General features: G+C 32.6%; 1 protein-coding gene across 1 annotated transcript in view; it reads left to right on the top strand.

Moving 5' to 3' along the window:
* Nucleotides 1–24,545, top strand: part of LOC106720566 (mushroom body large-type Kenyon cell-specific protein 1) — a 157,916-nt gene that overhangs the window by 122,292 nt on the left and 11,079 nt on the right. Inside the window, 3 exon segments of the mRNA XM_045684059.1 lie at nucleotides 4,453–4,880; nucleotides 19,959–20,084; nucleotides 21,348–21,460. Of these exon segments, the coding sequence (XP_045540015.1) occupies nucleotides 4,453–4,880; nucleotides 19,959–20,084; nucleotides 21,348–21,460 (667 nt within the window).

The raw sequence follows: 24,545 nt of genomic DNA, 5'->3' as shown, positions 1-24,545 counted from the left end.
GGCTCCTTTTCAATGTGGTTACGCCGTTAATTTTGTGAAAAAAAGTAAGCTAAATTGAACTATTTAGTACCGAACTCATAATCCGCTACCGCTTCATCTTCTCGCTTGATCAATCTAAAACACAGGCACACACAAACACGTCTGACTCACGACGACCTTCAAATAGACCGTCTAATCGCAGTTTTAACCAATCAGTAGTCAGGACACGCTGCCGCACTGTCCTTTGTTCGTTATCATTGGTTTGTCACGCCATTTTGTTAAAAATGACCTTTTTTGTTGACGATTCTAACAGATTTTAAAGCGTTTTTTCGATTTGTTACTGTGTTCGAATAAGATGGTTGTAAATGCACTCTTTAGTACTTAATTCAATTTAAAGCACTTAATAATAACACCTCCGAGGTAGTTTGACATAGTTACAATAGTAAGTAAATAAAAAATATATATATATTATGTAAGTCAAACTGGAATATAGTCCTATTTCTCCTTGATTTCATATCTAAGCCTCTTTTTGTTACAGGGGTAAATAACAATGCGCAGGTGAAAATAAAACTAAAAAAGATTTAAGACTTTTCATTTAAAGTTCATATACATGTTATCTTTCTATTCTCTATCTGAATTTCCTCCGCAAATAACATACGAGATAGTTTTAGCCTCGTATGAACCTACGCTGAAAATGTTGATTACTTCTTTCTTTTGAAACTTTTTTAATTTTCAACTTAACAATGCTTATGGTGCGTGGTATTTAAAAATAATTTTTTGTTTTTTTTTGTTAACTTTCCTATTTTGCGTATATTGTTTAGTTACTAAAAACTGCATCGTTGGAATATATTTCGCTTTGCTAGTGAAAATAATTGCTGCATATGCCTGGAAGCGTTTTGAGGTTATGAGAATTATTATTGGAAACCTATACATTTGAGTTTTAATATTTTTTCACAATGAAATCATTGTGTAGCCAGATTGTAAATATATATATTTATTTTATAGTAATTTAAAAATATGTAAACATTTCAAAATAGCTAGACTGTTATATCAAAAAATGTTGAACACGAAAACATCAATGTACTACTATTTCTTTTGATTGTTTTATAAATGTAGATTATGGAGAACATTTATTGAAATTAAATAAAGCAATCAATCAAATCAATGAGTTTGTTGTCGTAGATGACGTGACAATTTATTCAAATAAAATTCCAAAACAAAATTGACAATCAGCATCGCTAACTATAACCAAATGTTGGCAATTCCGCGCTGTCCGATTTACTTGGAAGCGGATCTGACATGTAATTATTTTTTTATTACACCACACCATGGGAGTTCATCGCCATCACATTAATTACAATATTAACTGGCGAAGGTCTCGCTTCAGTTCCACCACGCTTCTCAGTATACTACCATTATACAGTTCTCTACATTTAAAATTTGTAGAAATAAAAGTTCCGATATATTTAAAAAGAAAACATATCGTTGGTTTCTCAGACCAAAATACGTGTATAAAACATATCATCATCACCCTCATAAACAGAAATAACAATGTTTTATAAAGGGATTTAGGTCTCAGAAACCAACGAATAGACCTACTAAAGACTGGGTACCTGTTTTCACTGTCGAAACGAAACTACAAAACCTATTGATATCTCATTTGTATGAAGGAGAATGTGAAAGATAGCAATAAAATTTGTGTACAAGATTTCCAGCAGTGGAAAGTAATGTTAAAATAAAAACTTTAAATTTAAAAAAAAAGAACAATACATGACACTTCAAATTGTCCGCTGTTAAAAATAGTAAATGTCACGATACTTCAATTACTCAATTTTCTGAACATAAACATAAGTCAGTTAAGTATATTCGAATAATTTAACTTAATGTCAAGTTAGAAATAACACGATCCTAATACGGAATCGGTTAATATTTTTTGCCGCTTTCGATTAAGGCAATGCGCGTGCATGCCGCTCATCTAGTGTTATACGTAATTGCTTAATTCGTGGATTCAGCTGTCCAGAGTTTTATTTTTAATACCACAATACACTGGCTTATATTGGACAAAACACTGGCTTATGTACAAAACACTGGCTTATAAAGATATGTTCTTTTAATTCCTTATCAATTCACCTGTTATTCAATTTTTATTTTACTGCAAGTTGTAAATTATAGTTGAAACAACCTCTTTGTATTACTTTTTACAGAAGCCTCACGATCAAAATTTATTTACAATGAAACACTTAATTCAAAAATTTAACGTTACAAATTATAAATAGCAATTGTAGAGCTCAATTTGACGAAAAAAGTTACATAATTTTGAGAGCTATTAAGTGATGTAACCTTTTTCTTCGGATACGTCGACAAATCAACATCTGTTGTATGACTGGGCCAGCTCGTTGTTATACCACGACTGTCACAGAAGAAAAATAAAAGGTACACCGCTCAGTCTAAAGATTGAGGTGATGAAAACCTAGTAGTAATCCCCTTCCCTGTTCTTTTGTATGTTTCTTTTTAAATAATAAATAATAAGATAGAAAACATCGGTTGATTAACAGGAAAAGGATTCCATTGAAGAAAGGCAGTAGTAGGGAAAGGAAATATTACTAGAACCTTGAAGCAATCATAATGTAACATGGTTACAGATTAGATATAATAGTAACATGATATAATTTTTGTTTCTTTATTATTTTTGTAATACAATCAAAAATATTGCTTTTGAAAAGAATACTATAGTCTAATATTGATTAAAAAGAGTAATAAATCAACGTTGGTTGAACTAAACCGTTAATTATTTTATCGATGCTTTATTCATAAAATAACGGCGATTTATTCCATTTGCTAAAAGGTTGACGATCTCTGTTTATAGAGGCAGGCTGAGTTTTTACCGCGCGTCGTATGCTAATGTATGCGATTTTATGATTGCCGTACAAATCTTAACGGTTGATGCTTTTCGTACTGCTCTTTGTAGTTGTCTGCACCTGCTGGGCAGGGGTATTCAACATTTTTTTCAAGTTTTCATCTTTTTGCTTTTATCTTATCTGTGCTACCAACGTTGTAATGACCGTCAGTGTCTGGGAACCTTTGGTCTTTTAATGGATTTTGCATTTGTAACTCTATTTCCTTTTTTATATTATTTGCATTGAAAAATTACCGTTATAAAACCTTCAATGCAGCTACTCATTATTTTTAAATGTATTTAATAATCATTATCAAGAATGTTTACTATCAAAGATTGAATGATATCCTCCATTTATTCTAAAATTAACTGATGTCTAAGGTCGCAATGCAAAAGTCGTGGTGAAGCAGAAAGATTCGTAGAATATAATCATTTCAAATATATTTAATGTATTAATGTTAACTGACGTTTATCTTTAGAACATGTTACTAAATATATATCACAATATGTCCAATTTTTAGGCATCCAAATTTTTTAAAACTATTAAATAAGAAAACTCAAGTATAAATAAAATAAGAACATCATGAATCTGCAATTAAACTAATCAACACAATTCCAGATATAACTATGTTATCTTTGTATTGAACGAACATCAATAAAAACAAATTGATTGGCCGCGATATGAGCATACCGTACAAGAGATGATAGTAAATTAGGCCCTCCATCCTCTCCCCATTTCATACTCAATTAAAAAATAACACAAAACTCATTTCTAACTCGATTCCGTACGAACGCTGAACATCTCAAAGCGACGGCCCTCGATATCGACGCAATTAATCATTCGCCCGATACTCGATATCGGGAGAAAAATACATTTAAAACCGTAATTCGAGCCTTGGCAGCACTATCTATGCACACATAGACAGACCCAACACTCACACACAGATACTTAGTCGTGTGAATACTGAGATACGCATACATATAAGCAAAGCTTCGTACACACAATAAGGCCATATTGAAGAAAGTTTATCGGGTGGCAATAAATATCGACAATTAATAATCGATAATTATATACTCGGTACGAAAACATGACGATAAATCGAAACGTCTGTTTCGTATTTATTTTTGTATGTAGAAAGTTTTGTATTTCGTTACTTATCAATAGTACATTATCACTCAATATTAACCCAAGCTAACGAAAAAGTCTTGATTTAGATTCAAGTAAATTTTGTATTTATAAAATGCCTGGTACACGTATTTTCTTACTGAATTAATATCTATTTACTTTATTTGCAACATAAATATTTAATGGCGTAATAAAAAACTAAAAGTCATCGCCCGCTGTTATCGCAGACGACGCCATCTGTGTTTTGTTTCCACATTCGATATGTTTATGTTTAAGTCAAGTTTGTTTTGTTTTGTTCAATTTGTATACGTCTAGGGATCCAGTGTATCACTTACAAAGTATCTTACTCCCTCTATATCTGATGACTCCCTACGTTTGCGAAGAATAAAATCGGACAGATCAATCCTACTGAATTTGCACCGTTAACTAACCGTAAAATCTATTTTTGCAGGTCTAGAACGGGTGGCGGAGGAGTTGATGGGTCGAAGAAAATGGAAACTATATCAGGACGCGTTAATACCAAAACGGAGCGACGGGGAACAGTCCAGCGACGAGGATACCACGCCTTCTACCGACCCCCCGCCCGCTCTCAAGATAAAGACCATCGAGGAGATCAACGCGCCCGACGAGACCAGGGCAGGGGACGACACGAGGGCTGGGCTCGAGAGCAGGGCAGGGGACGAGACGAGAGCCCGGGAGGAGGGCGGGGTGAAGACCGGCCGACCGGAGACGATACTGGAGAGCCTCATAAAACGGCCCGCGACGCAGCCCAAACTCGAGCTGCCAGAAGAGCCGGCGGACTGGAAACCACCGGAGAAGTGCTACTTCTGCGTGGACGGGGCTGAGCAGCCCGCCGCCGATACCCGACCCGCGCCTACGGTATGTATTCCGTTATTTTTTTTACTCTAGAAGGAAGCAAAAGCTGCAAGCTAGCGAGGTCGCCAGTTGTTTTGCAAACAAACCCATCAGTATTTGATATTATCAAAAAGATTATGGCGAAGTTAAAAGATATATCTATAAATGATAGAATGTATCGGAAACAGCCACGGATCATTAGAATTTGTATTGTTTCTCTTATCGAGCTAACCCATAGATGACAGGATCAGTTGTGACTGTTTAAATCCTTTGTTCTTTTAAAAACTGAAAAATTTTAAGCTGTTAAAGTTTAGTATGTCATTTTATAAAGACATTCCTTAGTATCTTATCAACACCGTAAATGCTTACCACACTAATACATCTATGTATCTACAATATCTAGACAAGATATCAATTTAATGAATCCACGGTGCAATAGTAAATTAATTTATCAGGGTCTAATAAAGCCACTGGAAAGTTAAATCTCGGTTGAAAAAAGCTTCATTGGTTTCGTCTACCTATGAAATCCACAAAAGAATTTTCAACTTAAGATTTCTTGGTAAATATAATTTATACTACAAATATATATCTTTAGATCACTGGATCAGATTGTTGACTAAAGCTAGCTGAAAGCCCATGTTATACAAACAAGTGAATGCACAAACCTAGCTAGGATCAGAACCCTTTAAATGTTGTATAACTTGTGTTTGACAGGCAACAGTTAAACTAATCTTAGAGTTCAATGTTTGTTCTACAGATCAAAGCAATTGAGTTTCAATTTAAACTAGTACTAGTATAATATATTATTAGTATAATATAAACCTTGCTGTGTATTTTTGTAATGGTTATTCTCAAGCATTTATTTATCGTGATAAACTAAATTTACTATTGACGTTCTTAATATTTCAGCTGATTACCAAGGCTTGGATAATTCTGTAGTTCCTCTAGTATTGTCCATTGGCGTTGTTAATAACCTCAGTGTTCCCACCGCTCGTTAGCTCCCTTCTCTTATAATAGATAAAGTTAACATGGCGATAATAGTTTTTTTCCTACTGTCAGAATAGTATTCCGCCGGTTGGTGTATCAATATTAAATATCGTGGTGTCATTAATTTCGTATACTTCATCGAAATATTATAAGGTTAATATAAAAATTAAAATAGTACATGACCATGTAATAGGGTTGTCTATTTGGAATAAAATAATGCACTTAATAACGCTGGAACAATTACAAATTAAATGATATAAGCCACTAGGAATTTTGATATATTCAAAGGCATCCAGTTAAAACTTGTAATAGTTAAAATAAATGCGTATTCTAATAGAGACCATGACCTTTGAAAGGAATTACTTACGCTTAGTCTATTCTAATAACATGGTTCCTGTTAGCTAGATCTAAATAATAAACACGATTAAAACATCTTTATTAAGGAATAACTGAATTACTCCATAAAATACAGTTAGACACGGTTTAGTTAAATACGTATTTTAACCCTTTGACCACCGGGCATTGATTTATGGACGTCTATTTGTTTATGAAAGAGTAATTTTTCCTCTTAAGAGTATGTTTGTATCATCAAAACTGCTCCAAGTATAAGTATTTTTCTTACTTTTTTGTCAAGATCACATTTCGGAAACCTACGTATGGTTATATTTAAATAATCATAATTTCTGGTAATATCTAATATCAGCTTTCGATAAAAGAGTTGACATATGTTTAAGTTAATGTAACTGATACAATGTGAAGTTTTTTATGGTCAGACGCTTGAATTTGACGTAGAAGAGTACGCATAGGCAGTGCCGTCTTTAAGGCAGGGCCCGCAGGGCCCTGGCCCGAGGCCCCGAGGTAGGCAGGGGCCCCACAATTCTGAAAATTTTCGATATACAACAACAAATTTTATAACATAATAAGAAAAATATCAAATCACACACTTGGTAAAATAGAAACAAGATTTAGAAAATTTGTTTAAAAAATGCCAAGTGTTCGTTTGAGAAGCCATTGAGAACTGAGGTCGATCCGGAACGACGAAATATTCTAGTCCGATCTAATACAGCGGGGACAGTTTACGGCACTTCCTCGAAGAAAAACCGATAGCCCTTGTTTATTAAACAAGATTCGGCGCAGCATCGCGCTGTAGTTATAGACTTGGTATGCAGTGGCTCGCTAACCAATGCTGTTATAGGCTATGATGTCACGGATGACGTCACTTTCATATATTTGTATATGAATAAATATAAGTATTGTTCTTTGTATAGATTATAATATATGGTTTTCATTCAATTTTATTTAAATTAGAATTGGTGGGGTATTAGTTTTTTAGATTCAAAAAATTTATTTATTGAACTCTCATATGTGGGGTGTTAAGAGACGGGGTTACGATTTAGCCTATTGCGTTATTGTAAACTGAAAAATGATAAAGTTAAAATTTAAGGATTTTCCATCCCTTACATAGGCCCCAGCCAGTACCTTGGCCCATAGCCTCGTTGATCCTAAAGACGGCACTGCGCATAGGAAAGGATATATGCTCTTTCTGTGCATCCTCTCCTCTGTCTATTAAAGGAATGCAACGCATCTGCAATTGCGGATGACTATGGGCAGCGGTTGCTTCACTGTTTAGGTGGATTCAAGTGACTTCATGCTCGTTTGCCACCTTATGATATTAAAAAAATATTACCACGTATTGCTGCTACCTTTATATTTTAACCTTTTAAAAAATGAAAATAAATATTTTTTAAAGGTTTTACGGCCGTGATAATTACGGTTAGAGATTAAAAATTCAAAGATAACTATGCCAATAGATAAATTAATAAGTAAAAGGTTAACAGGGTAGGTGAATATTATTTAGAGGAAAGAATGCAAAGGAAAGGAAATATTACATTATTAGTATTATTAGTGCAAAATAATACGTTGGTATGGGTAAGAAGAGTGGAAAAGATGGGACGAAAGATAAGAAAAGTGTATTAGATACATCTCGAAGCATTGACTAATATTTTAAATCGTTTAACCCATCTAAAGATCGTAATCTGAGGCCGAGATCCAGTTTGGGATGCTGCGCCAGAAGAGTAACCGCGGGTTTCTGCGACCAAAAACTCCGTTTAAAACATTTTGTCATCTCTGTTTTGTCAAGGATAATGACAGGGATGAAGATATGTTTTATACAAAGATTTTGGTCTCAGAAACCCGCGGTAATTAAGATCATAATGACAATCGAAAAACATAATCTTTTTATTATGGTTCTATCAGTTCTGTGTTGAAAAATACCCTGTGTGTAGATAAATATTTGTACATGTTTATTACGTCACATGTAAGTATGAAGCTTGGAGAGGCTTTTAGAATTTTCTGTCCCGGCAATGTTTGGCCACGAATTAAAAAAGCCGCCACAGCCGCGCCGCGCCGGCCGCAACTTTGGAAAATGGCGGGATATTATACGCGGGAAAAGTGTGCTCGTGTTATATCTCGTTTTAAATACTGCTTACTGACGACAATATTATCTGTGCTTTTGTTATTTTTTTTTAAATGAACAAATTTTTTATTCGAGTTAGTGGCTACCTGTGAGCGAATTTGTTTTTTTTTTCAAGCGTTCACTCGTATTGGAAAAAAAAACATATTTAAAACAAACAAATTAAAAATACAAAATGATCTTATATTTACAACTTAAGTAGTAAAGTCAAAAATAATTTAACTTGTACTATTAAAATTAATTAAATTTTGAACACAATATCAATACAAATTTTATAGAAATCTTACTAATACTATAAATGCGAAGGTTTGGATGGATGGATGTTTGTTTGAAGGTATATAAGGGATCTTAATAAAATTTCGCATAGATGTAGAGCATAGTAGACGAACACATAGGCTACTTATTACGTGTTTTTAATTCCGCGCGGACAGAGTCACGGGCGACAACTAGTGTTTATTATAAAAATATAAATAACTTATTTTAATTTTACTCAAGAACTGCAATAATTTATTTGTAAAATATTCGAGTATTTGAGTATAAAAATAATTACATTATGACTTAAAATATCCATCAGTTTTGAAACTTTGTATGCTATTTCATTAGACGCATGAGTCCAATTTAAAACGGTAAAATTATAACAGTATTAATGTCACGATTCCCACACAAACAACAATCGTATGCGAATTATTGCCAGCACGAAAAAACTGCGCAATGTGAAACGGAGACATCTTTATTGTAACAATGTTTAGAAGCTGGCAACATCGCAAATTGCTCTGTAAATTACCTTTTTTTGTGATATTCTATTCTTATTTTGATTGGCACGATTTTTACGATACACATGTTTATTATTATATTTAAACCTTTTCCCTTTAACAAAGCACCATTTTTACATCATAAAGTTGTTTTTACATACTACAATTTTATCATTGTCAAATACGCAACATTCAAATGCATTGAAAATGGCAAGCAAAAATTATTTTAGTTCGCTTTTGAAATCGCTTTTTATTTGAATTATTCCTTTTATTGATAAAGGAAATTAGTAAAAAAAAATTATGACGTCCACTTGCGGATCATGTATATTAATTCTATGGAAATTAATAAAAAGGGCTCCCTTTAATATCCGCCGTTGTATAATCTGTGATGAAATACTGTCGTCGGTTGGCGGTCGAGGCTGTGCGGACATAATGAATATAAGCGATACGCGACCATATAAACATTTCTAATCATTGTCTTCTATAATTGCAGTTTATAGTAAACCCTTTAGCTGACAATAGCAATTATATGCCTTGTCTAAATCAAGCTTTGAAGCGTCCAACTTCGAAGACCCATTCGATCTTGTATGCGTCGAACGATTGCCGTTCGCTGCTGGTATCGCTAGAGCTCAGCCACCACTGGTAGCCCGACAAACCATACTTTCAATTTACGAAACAATACCTTATCCATTTGCTACGATTCCACGTCAAAGTAGAAAACTCCTATTTTGATTAATACGAGGGAAAGAGATGGGGTGCCTGGTAACGTGTTACGAATGACTTCCAACCCTGTCGTCGAGTTTTAAGGTTGATTTTTGCATTAATGGTGATGTTTGTTACTGAAATACTGAGCGTGTAGGCGTAGAGCATGAAAAGTAGGCAGTCATCGGACAGAGCAACGAGTGGAGTGGACTTTGTTCTAATTCTATTTATACTGTTTTTTATTTTTTATTTTAATTTGACACTTAAACTAATTATGTAACTTACCATTCATACAAGCTGTCTCTTTCATTGTTTTGTGTGGAAGGGTTCGTAGCTTTTTATGTTTTCACCCGGAAAGTAGAAGTAGCTACTATAATAAGTCAAGTGTTATATTCATAAGTTTTTTAGTTTTTTTCTTTTTGATGTTCAACAATATATTTTACAAAAAAAAATCTTTTAGAAGAATTTAATAAAAAAATAGATTAATAGTTCGAAATTCAAATAATTTGATGTTAAAAAATCACGCTTATATTTTATGGTTAAAATTAAATTACCTTTCAAAATCTTTCAGAGTTACAGTTCTCAATTGCTAGTTCTCTTTCCGGGTTCTTAACCGATCATTACATGCTTTATAGATTCAAAAGTATCGTGGGCATGGTACTGCAAAGAGGAAGTGGCATGCGTTAAAATGAGCTAATAAGATTTTAAGGGCTGGAACTTTATGAAGATAAATTACTACCGTGTCCTAGTGATACCTCACAGATAATAAAAATTATTATTTTCCACATTTCTAGTACCTTTAAGTACTTGTATTTTTTAATAATCTAATTAAATACGTTCATCTTACCAGATATAATTGTTTTTGTAATATTTTTTCTTTTCATTTTTTTTGAAAAATGTAATGATTTATATAAAGCAATCTAAATTATAAAACAAAATAGTTTTAAATCGATTAAAATAATTTTGAAAACGTATTAACATTGACTCCATGCATTCTCTTAGGCGATCGGTTTAACAGCATAGGCCGGACAGAAAAGCCTATAGGGGCGGTCCGCAGAGGGTGGAAACCTCGGAAAATTCACGTGCAAGGCCCACCCCTCGGCAACACGTGCCGCCAAATAGCCTCAGTGTACGAACGCCTTTACTAATCATTGCCGTTTCTAAAAAAAACACCGCGCGCTTTTGACGTTTCAAACGTCATTTTCAAAAATAGATCGTTGACGTTTGTTATTTATTTTTCTGATTCCTGATCACGTGACGCGATTTTTTTTCTATTAAATTGCCAGGAATAAAAATTCAATTAAAAGTTTACTGTACGTGGTATTAAATGTGTGATTTATTATTTTTTTATTAATGTTCAGTGCCTGTTTTAGTATTTTTACACTTATAAGTAATTTTTTTTTATTAATCAATAATTGAAATGCATTTAGATATTAGCCTAAACAATTCTTACGTGTTATTGAATTAAATTCGATTTGATTGCTTATTAAAAATATTTTTTAAAACTATCTCTGGACTTAAGCCTTTGTATGTGTCATTATCATAATATACCTGAATCTTCACATTTAAAGGAATAATGGCTAAATGAAAAGTGAAGTTGTGATTTTCGGAATTAAACGCATTAGTGTCAATTTTTTTTCGAGTGTAAAAATGACTGGAAAAAGAACATGAGGCGATTTCATGGTTAGTTGATTAATCATAATTTTCATTTCTTATTTATTTACCTGAACTATCAATTTTTTTAGTTTAAAAAGTCAATAGTATAGATGTTTTATTGATACTATTTTTAAGAGCTTTGAATGACTAACACATTTATAACCCTGAAAGAAATAGCTAGCGACCCTAAGGCGCCTGTGCTGAGACATCTCGTGCGGACTATGATCCCGCAAGGGATGTCTCCTAAATATATGACGCATTAGAGTTTCATACATGTAAATTATACATATTTTCCACTAGTACTATTTCTACTAACCCTAGTCATCTAAGTTTTAAGTTTTTTGTAATTTACTAACCAAATATGGATCTATGTTGTCCGAAAATAAAGAATTTGAAATTTGAAATTTATGGTGCCATAATAATACAGGGGACGGAGACAATACGCCTTACTACAATTATATTTTATTGCTAGTCTATAGAGAATTATTCACCCTAATAAATAAAAAAAAATAACACCTAATAAATAAGAATTTAATTAAATAAATAAGCTCAAAATTAAATAATAAATAACAATTGAACTGAAATAAATGAAGCTTTTCAAATATATCGTTTTCCTTAACTAAATATTGTTTACGAATAAGGAAATTCTGTAATATTAACGCACACATAAGAACAGAGTTAATTATAGGTATACTTAAACGATAAAATAATTTATTCTACTTTTTTAATTTAATGACAAAAGAAATACTACCTTATTATTAGTTAAACATTTATCTGCTATTTAAAATGATAAAAAAATTATTTAATGCTAAATGGCTTATTAGTTCATCACTCGTCATGTAAAAGTCATAAAATCATGAAAATTCCTACAATTTTAACTATCTTTATTCTTCTCAAACCTTAAAATTAATTTACGTTTCAATTTAATATCAAAATTATTTTGAAATATTGTACGTTATAAAGAAACTATTTTACACATTCGTTAAAACGTACTCATTTCTACTAATTACATTATTAATATGAATTTAAAATTAAAGAAACAGATTATCAAAATTTGTAGATACATTATTAAAATCACAATTATTATTAGCAGTTAGAAAATTTTAAATTTCACACTTTAAAAAAAAGTTTTTTGAAGTAAACATCCGTTAAAAAGGTTTTCAACCATCTTCATTCATTGAATATTATGGAATATTAATAAAATTGATGTTAATTAACTAAATTTAAAAAGAAAACATAAATAAAACATACCCTCTTATAATATTTCATGTAGTGTTTACTTATTTTTTTTTTTAATATATTGAATTAATGTGAGGACTAGCGAAATCTTTCAGTAATAATTTTTATGGTAGGTACATGATTTTTTTTAAAAATATTATTCCTACTTCACGTACTAATTTTTATATTTATGTTTTTTTTTTTAATTTTTCCTTGAATTACGATTAAAATAAACAAATAAATAAAAAAATCTGTAATATTGTGTTACTATCTTACTAATATTATAAATGCGGAAGTTTAGATGGATGTTTGTTTGAAAGTATCTTCAGAACGGCTGAATGCATCTTGGTGAAATTTGGCACAGTTTTAGAACATAGTATGAAAGCACAAAGAGGCTACTTATTAAGTAAGCTTACATTTTTTATTCCGCGCGGCCGGAGTCGCGGGCGACAACTAGTATTATTTTGTGGATACAAAAGATTTATGATCTAACAATGCTTACGTCATTTTCTTAAAAACCAAATAGAATGATGATATAACAGTATTTGTCCTTAATGGCAGATTAAAAGATGTTCGCGGAATCAAATACATTATTCACTATGAAAATCCGAATGATTCAGGTTAACGAGTCATTATTACATCGTTATTTTAAATAATAATAAAAAAACGTCTATCGATCTTCATAAATTTATATACAAATCAGTAAATTTTATTAAAGCTTTTGCGCTTAAATTTAACTAAATTGAAGATTTAACCTCATTTATTAAAATTATTGAAATCTAACTGTTTTATTAAATATTTCTTTCTTACTTGCCTAAATAATCATAGAATTAATCATCAACATCGATGCCTACTAATTCTACTTCCATTTTGAAACGTGTTTGTTTTTTTTGACGGTTTTAAGTGACAGGGATCATTGAATGCCGCGTTCGTTATTTTCTACTTCAATTCCATAGAAGTAGAATAAAAACACGTGTATTGTTTGTAAAATAGAAACACTTATAAATTAAAAAAAATATCAAGCAAATTTTGAATTACGAAAAAAAAACTTACAAATATAAATGTACGGTTAAATATTTGTCCAAAAACATCTACTGCTCACATTTCATCGCACGACGAAACATTTCCACGTGTAACAAAAGAAAAACATTTTCATCCATACATCGAGAGACTGTTTGATGACGTGTTACAAAAAGACGATCAACCACCGCGCCGCAAACAAATTGTAATTTGTCACAGAGTTTTTGCCGTTGCGTTGATTTTTGTCTCTTGCGCGCAATTCAAAACCTTTGTTACAAAAACTTCGTTTTTTCACCGTAGTGCGAAAAGTTTATAATGAGCTCCTAGACTTACTGCTTCTTTTAAAAGAGATATGGGAGCATTTTTAAGACATTGTCAGCAGCCGCCACCCTGATAAACTCAGATCTTTTGACATAAAAGGCGTCAAGTTTATTTAGTCGATTTCGATCCCTTATTTTTGGCCCATGTAAGGGCATAATATAGAGATTTCCTCGCACCTCTGCGTCTTCCCCAGAATCTTTATGTAATAATTTTATGACCCAAAAGATCAAATAGGGTTACGTTAAGTAAGAATATATGTAGAATAAATATAGTGTCATCTCATGGTATCTGTCGGCTATTATTTTGAATAATTCTGCGTTTTAATTGAGTGTAACAGTGATGGAATACTCAGCTCTATGAAAAATTGCACTCAATTACACAAAAGTATGTTACAAAAGTGGGACTTGAATCGCTTTAGAGTATGCATAATAATGTTGACTTTGACATTTGGTTGTCAACTCCCACGCAAGGATATTTATTTTGCATCTGCGTACCCAACTAATTTCAATTCACCCTTCTAACTCTGCCTCTCCAATCTAACACATAAGGAATTCGAAACGACAAAAAAACACCATTGTTCTGTAACAAAACGCATTAATAAAAATTCTATTCTAAATTCAAACGGCCCATTAACCGGTTCCCACGGCGGCCATGTTGCTCGTCCGCGGCCGCCATTGGTCGAGGCCATGGCTTAGAATTAGAATGTGTAGACCCCACCATTTGGCGAGCGGCAAATTATGTTGCCGTTTTTTAAATGCGTTCAAATAATGGTAGCAGCTGTTCGTATCGTCATCGACGTTAACAATGGCATTAGAAAAAAAAATGAAAATTACCTGCCTCTCTTGAACTTCTGACAGCCATTTATGTCATATTTGAAGAAAGAACATCAGGGGCTATAATCTAAAGACCTTAAATAAACGATTAACTCCAACGAAAATGTCATACGTTTTAATGCACATCAAGACATACCTACTATTTGACAAACAAGTCAAGCTATCCAAAAAAGAAATTAAGATTTTATATGTACAAATAGAAAAACGTTAAAGATAATAATCTAACAACTTCATTGTGAAAACTAGAACTAAAAACTCACAGTAAAAAAACTATCATCATAACCATAATTAAAACAACAAGATTTTTAGCCGTAAAAGAAAACAGAAAACGAAAAAAGGTTAATATCATTAACAGTAATAACACACACAAAAAAAAAACAGTCGAATTGATAACCTCCTTCTTTTTGAAGTCGGCTAAAAAGAAATACAGAATAGCAGCTTAAAGCAGCGTCAAAAAAAAAACAACTCAACAAATATTAACATTATAAACATATTTGTGCAATGTACTAACTTTATCATATCAAGTGTACATATAATTTTACCGTATAAATACTCAAACGAAATATATTTTCCTGTTTCCTTTTATGGCATATAATACCACGGATGACGTATGAGTACGATACAAGTTTCTTCTAACAACGATATATTTTTTTTTCGCTTGCAAAATGTCAGAATTTCCATTCGATACTGTAATACCAAAACAATTAACTAGTACCATATTTGTTCATGGCTCGCACTGATACATTATAATTTACCATATCCTTTGATAATCAATTACCTTTGTATAGTTTTTCATTTACTACGCCATTAAATACTTTTGAAATTACCTCATGTTACTCATGAATTTAGTCCTTCTAACTAAAATTACAGATGCAGTAAAAATCTATACAAATCGTAAATGTTCCTACATCAAAAGCCTCTGTTTTTAGTACAGTTACCAAAAAAAAATTCCGCATTTTCAATAGTTGTATAGAAAATTTCTGTTGTGCTGTTTTTTTTTTAAACAAGCGATATTTTTAATAGCCAACTAAAATATTTGTATTCGTTGCAATTTCAACAAAAAAGTATATACGTCATCAGTTCAAAAACTTCTTTGTAGCGATTGTAATAAAAAACCTTTGACTATTTGTTACAAAAAAACACTAGTGAGCTCTAGTTAACCCTAGTTAGAGTGAAAAAACAAACTCCAGTTAGTTTGTTGTAGAGGTTTGGTTTTCCGTAACTTCACAACTATCACATATTTTGAGTATGGGTTCCTAGTATTAAAATAAAACTACTAACTTGAATTCCTAACATCTAATTTGAATATTGAAATGATCATTTTATGGAATGGTTTTTTTTTTCTTTAGTAAAAACTATTAAATAATATTTCAAGAGTAAGTTAAACGTAAATTTACATAACCCAATATTTATTATATTCCCTAAACATTAAATCAATTGAACCAAAATCAAAAATAAACTTTTATTAATTGTTTCTTTTTTAAACCAAAGATCCTTTTTGGAAATTCCGCGTAGAATCGAGTTGTTTAGTGCGCAATTGTGCATCTTGTTTCCTTGGTACATACAAATATAGTTAGTTTAACTCACGTGTCGGCTAAACAATCTGTTAGTTAATATTCAAGGTGGACGTGATTAGCGAAACGTCAAGGTGAGCCCAACTGGTCGCTCCGGTGTACTTTTTGTTATGATTAGTTTGTTTTTTTAAATGCATACTAGTTACGTAAGTGGCCAGTCGTAAGTTAGTGGCTGTCATAACGTTTTTGAAAAACGCATTCCCGTATTCGATTTACACATAATTCTATACAAAATATAGAAAAAACCGACATATTATTTCTGTATTTGCAAACAAATTCGTATGCATTCTTAATTTCCTAAACCTGTCATATTTACAGTATGATATTTCTATATTTCAACCTAGAATTTCGATATCATTCTCGTTTGCCACAAGAAAAATACCTCTTATAAAAAAAAAAAAAAAAAGATTTTCATTTTAATAAAATATGAAGTATTGTGGCCTTTACTGGTTTTAAAAGATATGTGATATTTCTACATACAGTCATTAAGGGATGTAGGCCTTTGTCCCTTCTTCTTTCAACTTATGCTCTGATGCAAAACTGAAAATTTGTTCTCTATACAAATCCTACTAAAACAGGGAACGCAACAGCGACTGTTCATACGTTCCTCCTCACCAAACAATAATATTGTTTACAATTCCTCTTGTCGACGTCGAAAAAAAACGTGATTCGAACAAAAACTTTATTACATTATCTGTAACATACTTGTTCTACATTTTTAAATATATTTCAAACAATAATAATGCGGGAGATACGTCTAAATTTTATTTTCATTATACCCTGAGTTAACTTTTATGAACATTATAACTGGCTGGTAAGAATATCATTTATTAACATGTTTATAAAATTACCATATATTAAAATTAAAAGAAATAACTTTCCATCTTACTAATATTATACCTATAAATGCGTAAGTTTAGAGGGATGGATGTATGTTTCTTTGAATGTATCTCTGGAACTTCTCGACGGATCTTGTTTTTTTAATCGCGCGCGGACGGAGTCGCAAGCGACAGCTAGTTACCACTATAAAGTAAAGCCTTTCCTAGTCTGCAAATGGTAAATTAAATATAACCGAACACTAATCCTCTGACTCAGTTTTAAAACAACAATTCTTCCTTATTATTGATGTATTTGTAAAACAGGCGGAAAACTTTTCGAGAAACGACAGGAAAATTAAATTAAATAAAAAAGAATTAGCCTTCAATAGACGATGATGAAAATGATAGTTGAATTGCGTAATACAGGTAAAATTGAATTAGATTTATGTAACAATAGCTGTCGCTCGAGACTCTGTCCTCGCGGAATAAAGAAAAAAATTAAAAAGTAGCGTATGTGTTCTTCCAGACTTACATTCTAAATTAACGACAAATTTCATCAAGATCCATTGAGCCGTTCCAGAGATACCTTCTAACAAACATCCACCTATCCATCTGAATTTGCGCATTTAAATATTAGTATTGCATTGTAATGTAGTGGTTTTATTCTTATTTAATTAGATTTCAACACGGAAATTAAATACTTTGAAAAGTAAATAATAATAATAATTATAAATATGTACCTTTAGAAATATAAATGCATTTCTCAATTTCCTACTGTAAGCCGATAAAGCAACATGACTAAAAATTTTATCGCAGTCCTATTTTATATTCAAAGTTTATTAAATTAATTTGGGAAATAGTACCTACTTTACGCTGATGTTTTAATGCAAAGATTAATTTAGCAAGTAAATTAATTCATATACAATTGTTTAATGTATTATCAAATTAACATTGTTATCTTAACTAGTTTCGAAAAAAGGCGAGACAAACGACAAACTGAACATAGAATGGCATCATATTTATTTCCCCTGACACAGAGCTCACCTTGAAAAGCTATTTATGTTTCCTCGTCAAACGTGTCACAGCGCTTTTTTGTTTCTTTTTTTACTTCAATAATTTTATTATTCGCATGCAACTATTGTTATGGCCAGTTATTTTCTGATAATGCTGGCATGTTTTATTACACACGTGTTCATTTTTAATCTATCATTTAAAAGTCGTTTTTTAGGTGTTTAACAATTTACAAATTAATCTTACTAATATTATAAATACAAAAGTTTAGATGCATAGATGTATGTTTGTTTGAAGGTATCTTCGGAATAGCTCAACGGATCTTGAAGAAAATTGACACAGATGTAGAACATAGTCGGAACGAAAACTTATGCTACTCATTTTTTTTTCATTTCGCGCGAACGGAGTCGCGGGCGACTGCTAGACTGTAATAACATTAATTTTAGCTCAATAAACAAATTAAGAATACGTAATGAGTAATTCGATAGCACTGGTCTCGTGTAAACATTTTGCAATTCTAACCTTCAGACGTTATTTTTCAAACTGGCCGAAAAGGAGTCACCGAATTGTCGATTAAATAAAAAAATCTAAACATTTATTTCAGTACATGACCACTGCTAGTGTACCACAGAGGCTCTAATTACGAGCATGCTCCGATGTAGAAAGTCTACACGCCGCCAGCACTTTATTACTATATGCTGAATCTAGGTTGAGTGCTTTCAAAATTTCGTTGCCAAAGATTTTTTTTATTCATATCTCGCACCTGAAAAAATGTTGAGCGATATATTTTTCATAAGTTTCTTTAGAAAATACATGTGTGAGTATTTTTAATCACTCCATTTTACCATTTTGTGTACTTTATATTTTACATTTTTAACATGTTAAGGTCACCGGAATTAATTTTGAAAATTATTATTTGAGAGGGTTATTTGCTAACAACAAACGATTCTTCATTTATAATAATTGATTTCAAAAACACAAATGAAACAGTGCGTTATAAAGACGGAGATATGTTTGTGACAATTGAAAATGCGAAAATGAAAATCTGTAATATCTGCCTTCATCACTATGTTTTAGAAAGCTTCTCGATCCTATTGTAAATTTAATAGGCTTATCATACTTGATGATTAACGCAGTCATCTACTCTAAATCGACTCAAAATCTACTCTAATGGGCTAACTTAGCAATCATTAAGTGACTCTAAATACAGCAGTTAGAAATGTAAACCAATTATTACAGCAGTAAGAAATGTCGAAGGCCCAATTTTAGTCCTCTTTCCCTTCCCACCTTTTTCTTAGTAGGAAAGAATGGGAAGAGGATGTGGATTTGGTGGAAGCAACGACGGACGCATAGAAATATCCTCTTTCTGTGCGACCCCTTCTCCGTTATTTAAACGTAGGCAACGTATCTGCAATTGCGGATGTCTATTAGCAATTGCCGCTTAGCTATTTTGGCGAATTCAGGTGGCCATTTCCTCGTTTGCCACCTTTTGACATAAAAAAACAAATGAAAAATCGGTATACGAAATGACAAAAATCTTTCATTGAAGCAATACAAATTAGAGGAAATTCAAATAGATGATAAACTTTGTTAATCTAACGTATTCCGACGTTGTTTTCATCCCTATCAATGTCTTTGAAATAAACAGAGACAGCAATATGAAACCAACCAACGTTAGATAGAAAGACGCATTTATAAGATTGCACTAGTTAAACATCTACCTATGTTTTGTTACAGAGTCCAGCGTCGGAGTCGGATAGTAGTTCAGTGTCGGGCGCTCGCAGCCCGGCAGCCGCGCCGCCGCTGCTGCAGCAAATGCTGCAGCTCCAGCTACAAGCACAGACCCCGCAGGCGATTGCACAGGTAACATTACAATACTTGGTACCCCTTGTAAACATACTACGACCTTTATAGTACAGGTAACATATCATAATAACATTGTTTTGCCTATACTCTCCCTTTAAAATGACATGTGATCTTCCTACCTTTACTTCATCGAATCTTAACCGAAATCAAAATGCGTGCCAAATATTTGGAATATGTAATTAATAAATATTGCTAAATTACTCTCAAAGAGAGATTTGTAATTCGTCATATTATGGTTCCTACTACAACAATTTTGATGAGAACTATCCCAAACTAACTTATTTGATAAGATACGTTACTACCTACAAACAGAAAACCAAAAATATCTTCAATAATATCCACTATTAACGCTCGTGAAATAAGAAATATCCATGTACCAGTACATGGTAATTATAAAATCGCAAAAGCACATACAGTAAGGTCTCCCAGGATGTGTCATTTACAAAACATATGGCAGAGTACAAAGCATTAACGCAAATACTTAGGCATTCGCGTTTCTAACCCTTCTTTGTCTGATGACACGTATGAACGGCACCCCCGTTGAGTCTGAGGAAAAAGAGTTGAATCAGAAAGTGGCATTACGCGCTACTTTTGATTCTATAGCTGAAAGATGAACTGAAAGCACCACCAGCGCGTCACATTAAATGTTTTCATCATTCACTGTGGCGCGATTGGCCACTCCAATGCACACCCTTGATACAACGTTCGTTTCATTTAAAATTGATCATTTTTAGTTTTGCTTTTTTTTTTGAAAATTACACACGTACAAACAACTTGCGACTTATTTTTCTTAATAAATTAATATAAAACAAATATTCCTATCACCGGAACGTGATTAAAAATTATTAAATTCAAGTTTCAATTACAATATTTATAAAACTTCATGCGCAGATAGTAAAAAAATATTAGTTGTAAAATAGAAGTCATACCGCAACACTCAGAGTCTTTTAATCGACTCTCGTCTTTGAGTAAATAGGAAGGAAGAAGAATCACTGTTAAGTGGTATTTGTGATCCGATGAGTATTTCTACCAAATTGTAGTCCTCTTTCTTCTGGAAAAGGAAATGTAAAAAGAGGAAATTTCCTCTTTCTGAACGTTCCCTTCTCTATTGAAGTAGGCAACTCATCTGCAACTTCTTGTCAATGCATAGGCAGCAGTGACTTCGCTATTTTAGCGAAACCGCTTCCTCGTTTGCTACCTCTAACTATGAAAAAAGCTATGTGTATTAGAATAGTTGGCTACAGGTATTGGTGTGTGCAGTTCCAGCAGATGCTGGCGGCGCTAGCGGCTTTGGGCAGCGGGTTGGTGCCGCCGCCGCTGCCGCAGGCCTGGCTCATACAGCGGCTCGCGCAGAACAGGCAACAACCAGACAGGTGTGTACACTATTCTCTAGTGTGTCTTTATAATATATAGCATCAACAAATCAAATTGTAAACGTAAAATAATCACCGTGTTAAATTTAGAACGGACCCAAATCCATCATTAATGTTATACTGTGATCAAGTTCAGTATCTGAACCTTTTTAGGAACTTCTCAAAAGACCACACTAATCAAAATTTTAAATTAAAATTAAAGGAATGATAGATGACAAATAACCTTTGCCTATACGTCTTAATATCTTAGGTTTGAATTGCATCGACTCAATACTAACAAAGTAATAAGCGTGCGAGTTGAGTTAAATTAGTCTACCAATCTTAAATCTAAATAAAGATCGTTCTGTTAGAATATAAGCACTAGGAATGAACCAAACCGGGGAAATAACATTAAGGATTAAAAAAAAACTCAAAAAAATATCACACAGATGCTTCCACATAACATATCGAAAAATATTTTGCAAACGAAGCTGTTCTTCGTCAGTAGTAATAAAACAAACAATTCCTCATTTCTAACTCGTCGTTATTTTTTCCTTACCTTCATAATGATAGCTATCAGAAGGCTATGTGGTCAAACACATGGTTACAATGTAACAAGGGGGCAATTATGGTCAATGACTTCTGCAGATGTGCATGACAAAGACATTGCTCCTTCCGTAACACGTTAGACATTAAAAAGAATTTTTAAAATTTAACTAGTTTTTGAATTTAGATCACGACACAGAATTTACGTTAATTTCGTTACATGAGAGAGATAGAAGATATACGCCAAAAAAGGAGAAAGCAAGCAATATAGATATTATATTTAAATCTTGTGAGGCTCTTGAGTTCCTTTAAGATGTACTTAAGTAGGTATCGTTCCGGTATGTTTTATAATTACTTTCTATGAGTTACTTGATATGGAAATAATTTTGATGGTAAAAAATTGTACTGTGCATATTTTATTGCATATTAACAAAGCAATTCAAAAGAATTTCGGATTCTATGCAATCTTTCGTAAATTTCGCCTCATCTTTTGTTTGCGGTCTAGTTGTTGACCTTCCGAATGCTGGGTTTAAAGCTATTTCATTATGCAGACCTAGCCCTAGTTAAAATACACAAAACTAGACGCAACCCGCATTTGTCCTTACATAAAACCAGTTCGAACTGGTTTGGACCGGTCCCGGCTGTCACCTACGTCGACCTGACTCGATTGAGTGAATAAATCGACAGCTTTCAAATGGGGCTTCCTTGTAAAATCATAAAGTGATAACATCACCGGCTATTGAGATTACTCAGTTTTGTCAGCATTGCTCATGTCATGTCCACTAGCCATAATGGCAACACATTCTGCACTACCGACTCGTCTTGCAAGTTCACTTTAGTGAGTGAAAATTGAAGTGGCATTGGAAGTGTTAAATAGGAGCTTTCCTTGGCTTGTTCGTTGCATAAAAAGTTCAAGTAACAATTTTATCATTCTTAGTTTTAATTAATTTAGAACAAAATATCAGAATCAATCTATACCAATGTTATAAAGAGGAACGGTTTGTATTTTTCATAAATTACCAATAGAATATAGGCTACATTTATTACTAGGATATTTTTATTCCACGCGAACGATGTTGCAAGCAAAAGCTAATGTGCTAACAAATAAAAAAACCTTTAAAATCATATGAATAAGGTGGTATAGAAATATTTAGAGGCATTTCCCTGTTTAAAGGAAGGTTACGTGAAAAACACAATTTCTATGTATTCTGCTATATCCAACTCTCCCATTCGCGAGTTTTGTAAAAACCTTGGGTTGGCAGTGATACATTTAGACTTAAAAAAAAATATAACGTATTCTATAAGCTTCCAGAATCGAGTCGACCCATTCATAAACCTACAAGACCACGAAGTGTCGCTCTAAAACTGTAAAAAAAAAAATTCGTTCCCCGTATTCATCCTATTCATTACCTCTAGTTAACTTCGCCAGTCAAATTAATAAACACCTAGTTGGTTCTTTCATAAATTGCCTGTAAATAAATTTACGTCGCAACACTCCTTAGTGTAACAGTTTTCTCTATTCCAACCTTCGGATTATATCAACAACGAATCTGCAATGCTGGTTGTTTGCATTTTATGAAGCCCGCTTGTTTATAGAAAAACTTTTACATTTTCCACGTCAAAATACTCTTGAAATGTTTAATTTTTTTATTGTTTTCCGTCAATTCCTAATAAGGTTACTGGTACAAAAAATGATATCTAACATATACCTACATATATAACAATAGACAGGACATTACGAACCAATCCGTACTCTCAAAAAGGTGGACCATTACAGTTTCGTTTATCACGAGGTTATGTGCTTTTGACTATTCAGTGACAGATAGCGATGTAGATGTAGATTATGTTTAAAATATTTGAAGGAACTCGAAATGTCCGCTCTAAACTAGTTTTAAATTTGAATCTCTTTGGGTAAAAAAAAAATTATACGTAGTCATTTAACATATAGATATTCATGCGTGTAAAATAAAAATTGTAAGCCATTGACACAGTTTTTGAAACAATATAATCATTAAAATATCAATGGTTGTGGAACTGAGGCGTACATATTCAAATACTAGCGTCAATTTGTAATTTAAATACGAAATCGTAGCCATTGTTTCCCAGCCAATGCCACCGCGACAATAATTACAATCAGTGAGTTTACATTTCATTTTACAATTTTGGTTCATAGCATACGGTACATTATTACTATTTTTCGCATTGGTACTATACTGGGGTCAGTTGAAGAAAAAAGGCGTCCCGTAAACAACTAATCCTTAACTTTGCACGCTTCAAGGAGTTCTGAGAGGGTGAGATAGACGAGTCAAAAAAAAATATCCATGTTTTGTTATAGATAGATAGAACTCATCCATAATTATGAAACGCAAACTGTGGATAGATTTAATCTTACTGTTAACCAACGATAACGTAATAACTACGTTAATGTAACCGTAGTTGGGTTATTGTAAACGGCCGTAGAAAGAACGAATGGAATGGCTACAGCAGATCACAACGGCATTGACATCCATATGTACCCCCCTGAATCATTGTAACTATATATAAAACTAGCTTTTATCCG

Source organism: Papilio machaon, chromosome 24 (assembly GCF_912999745.1).
Source record: "Papilio machaon chromosome 24, ilPapMach1.1, whole genome shotgun sequence".
NCBI lineage: Eukaryota > Metazoa > Arthropoda > Insecta > Lepidoptera > Papilionidae > Papilio > Papilio machaon.
Note: the sequence above shows the minus strand (reverse complement) of the source record. Positions and strands in the feature narration are given on the sequence as shown.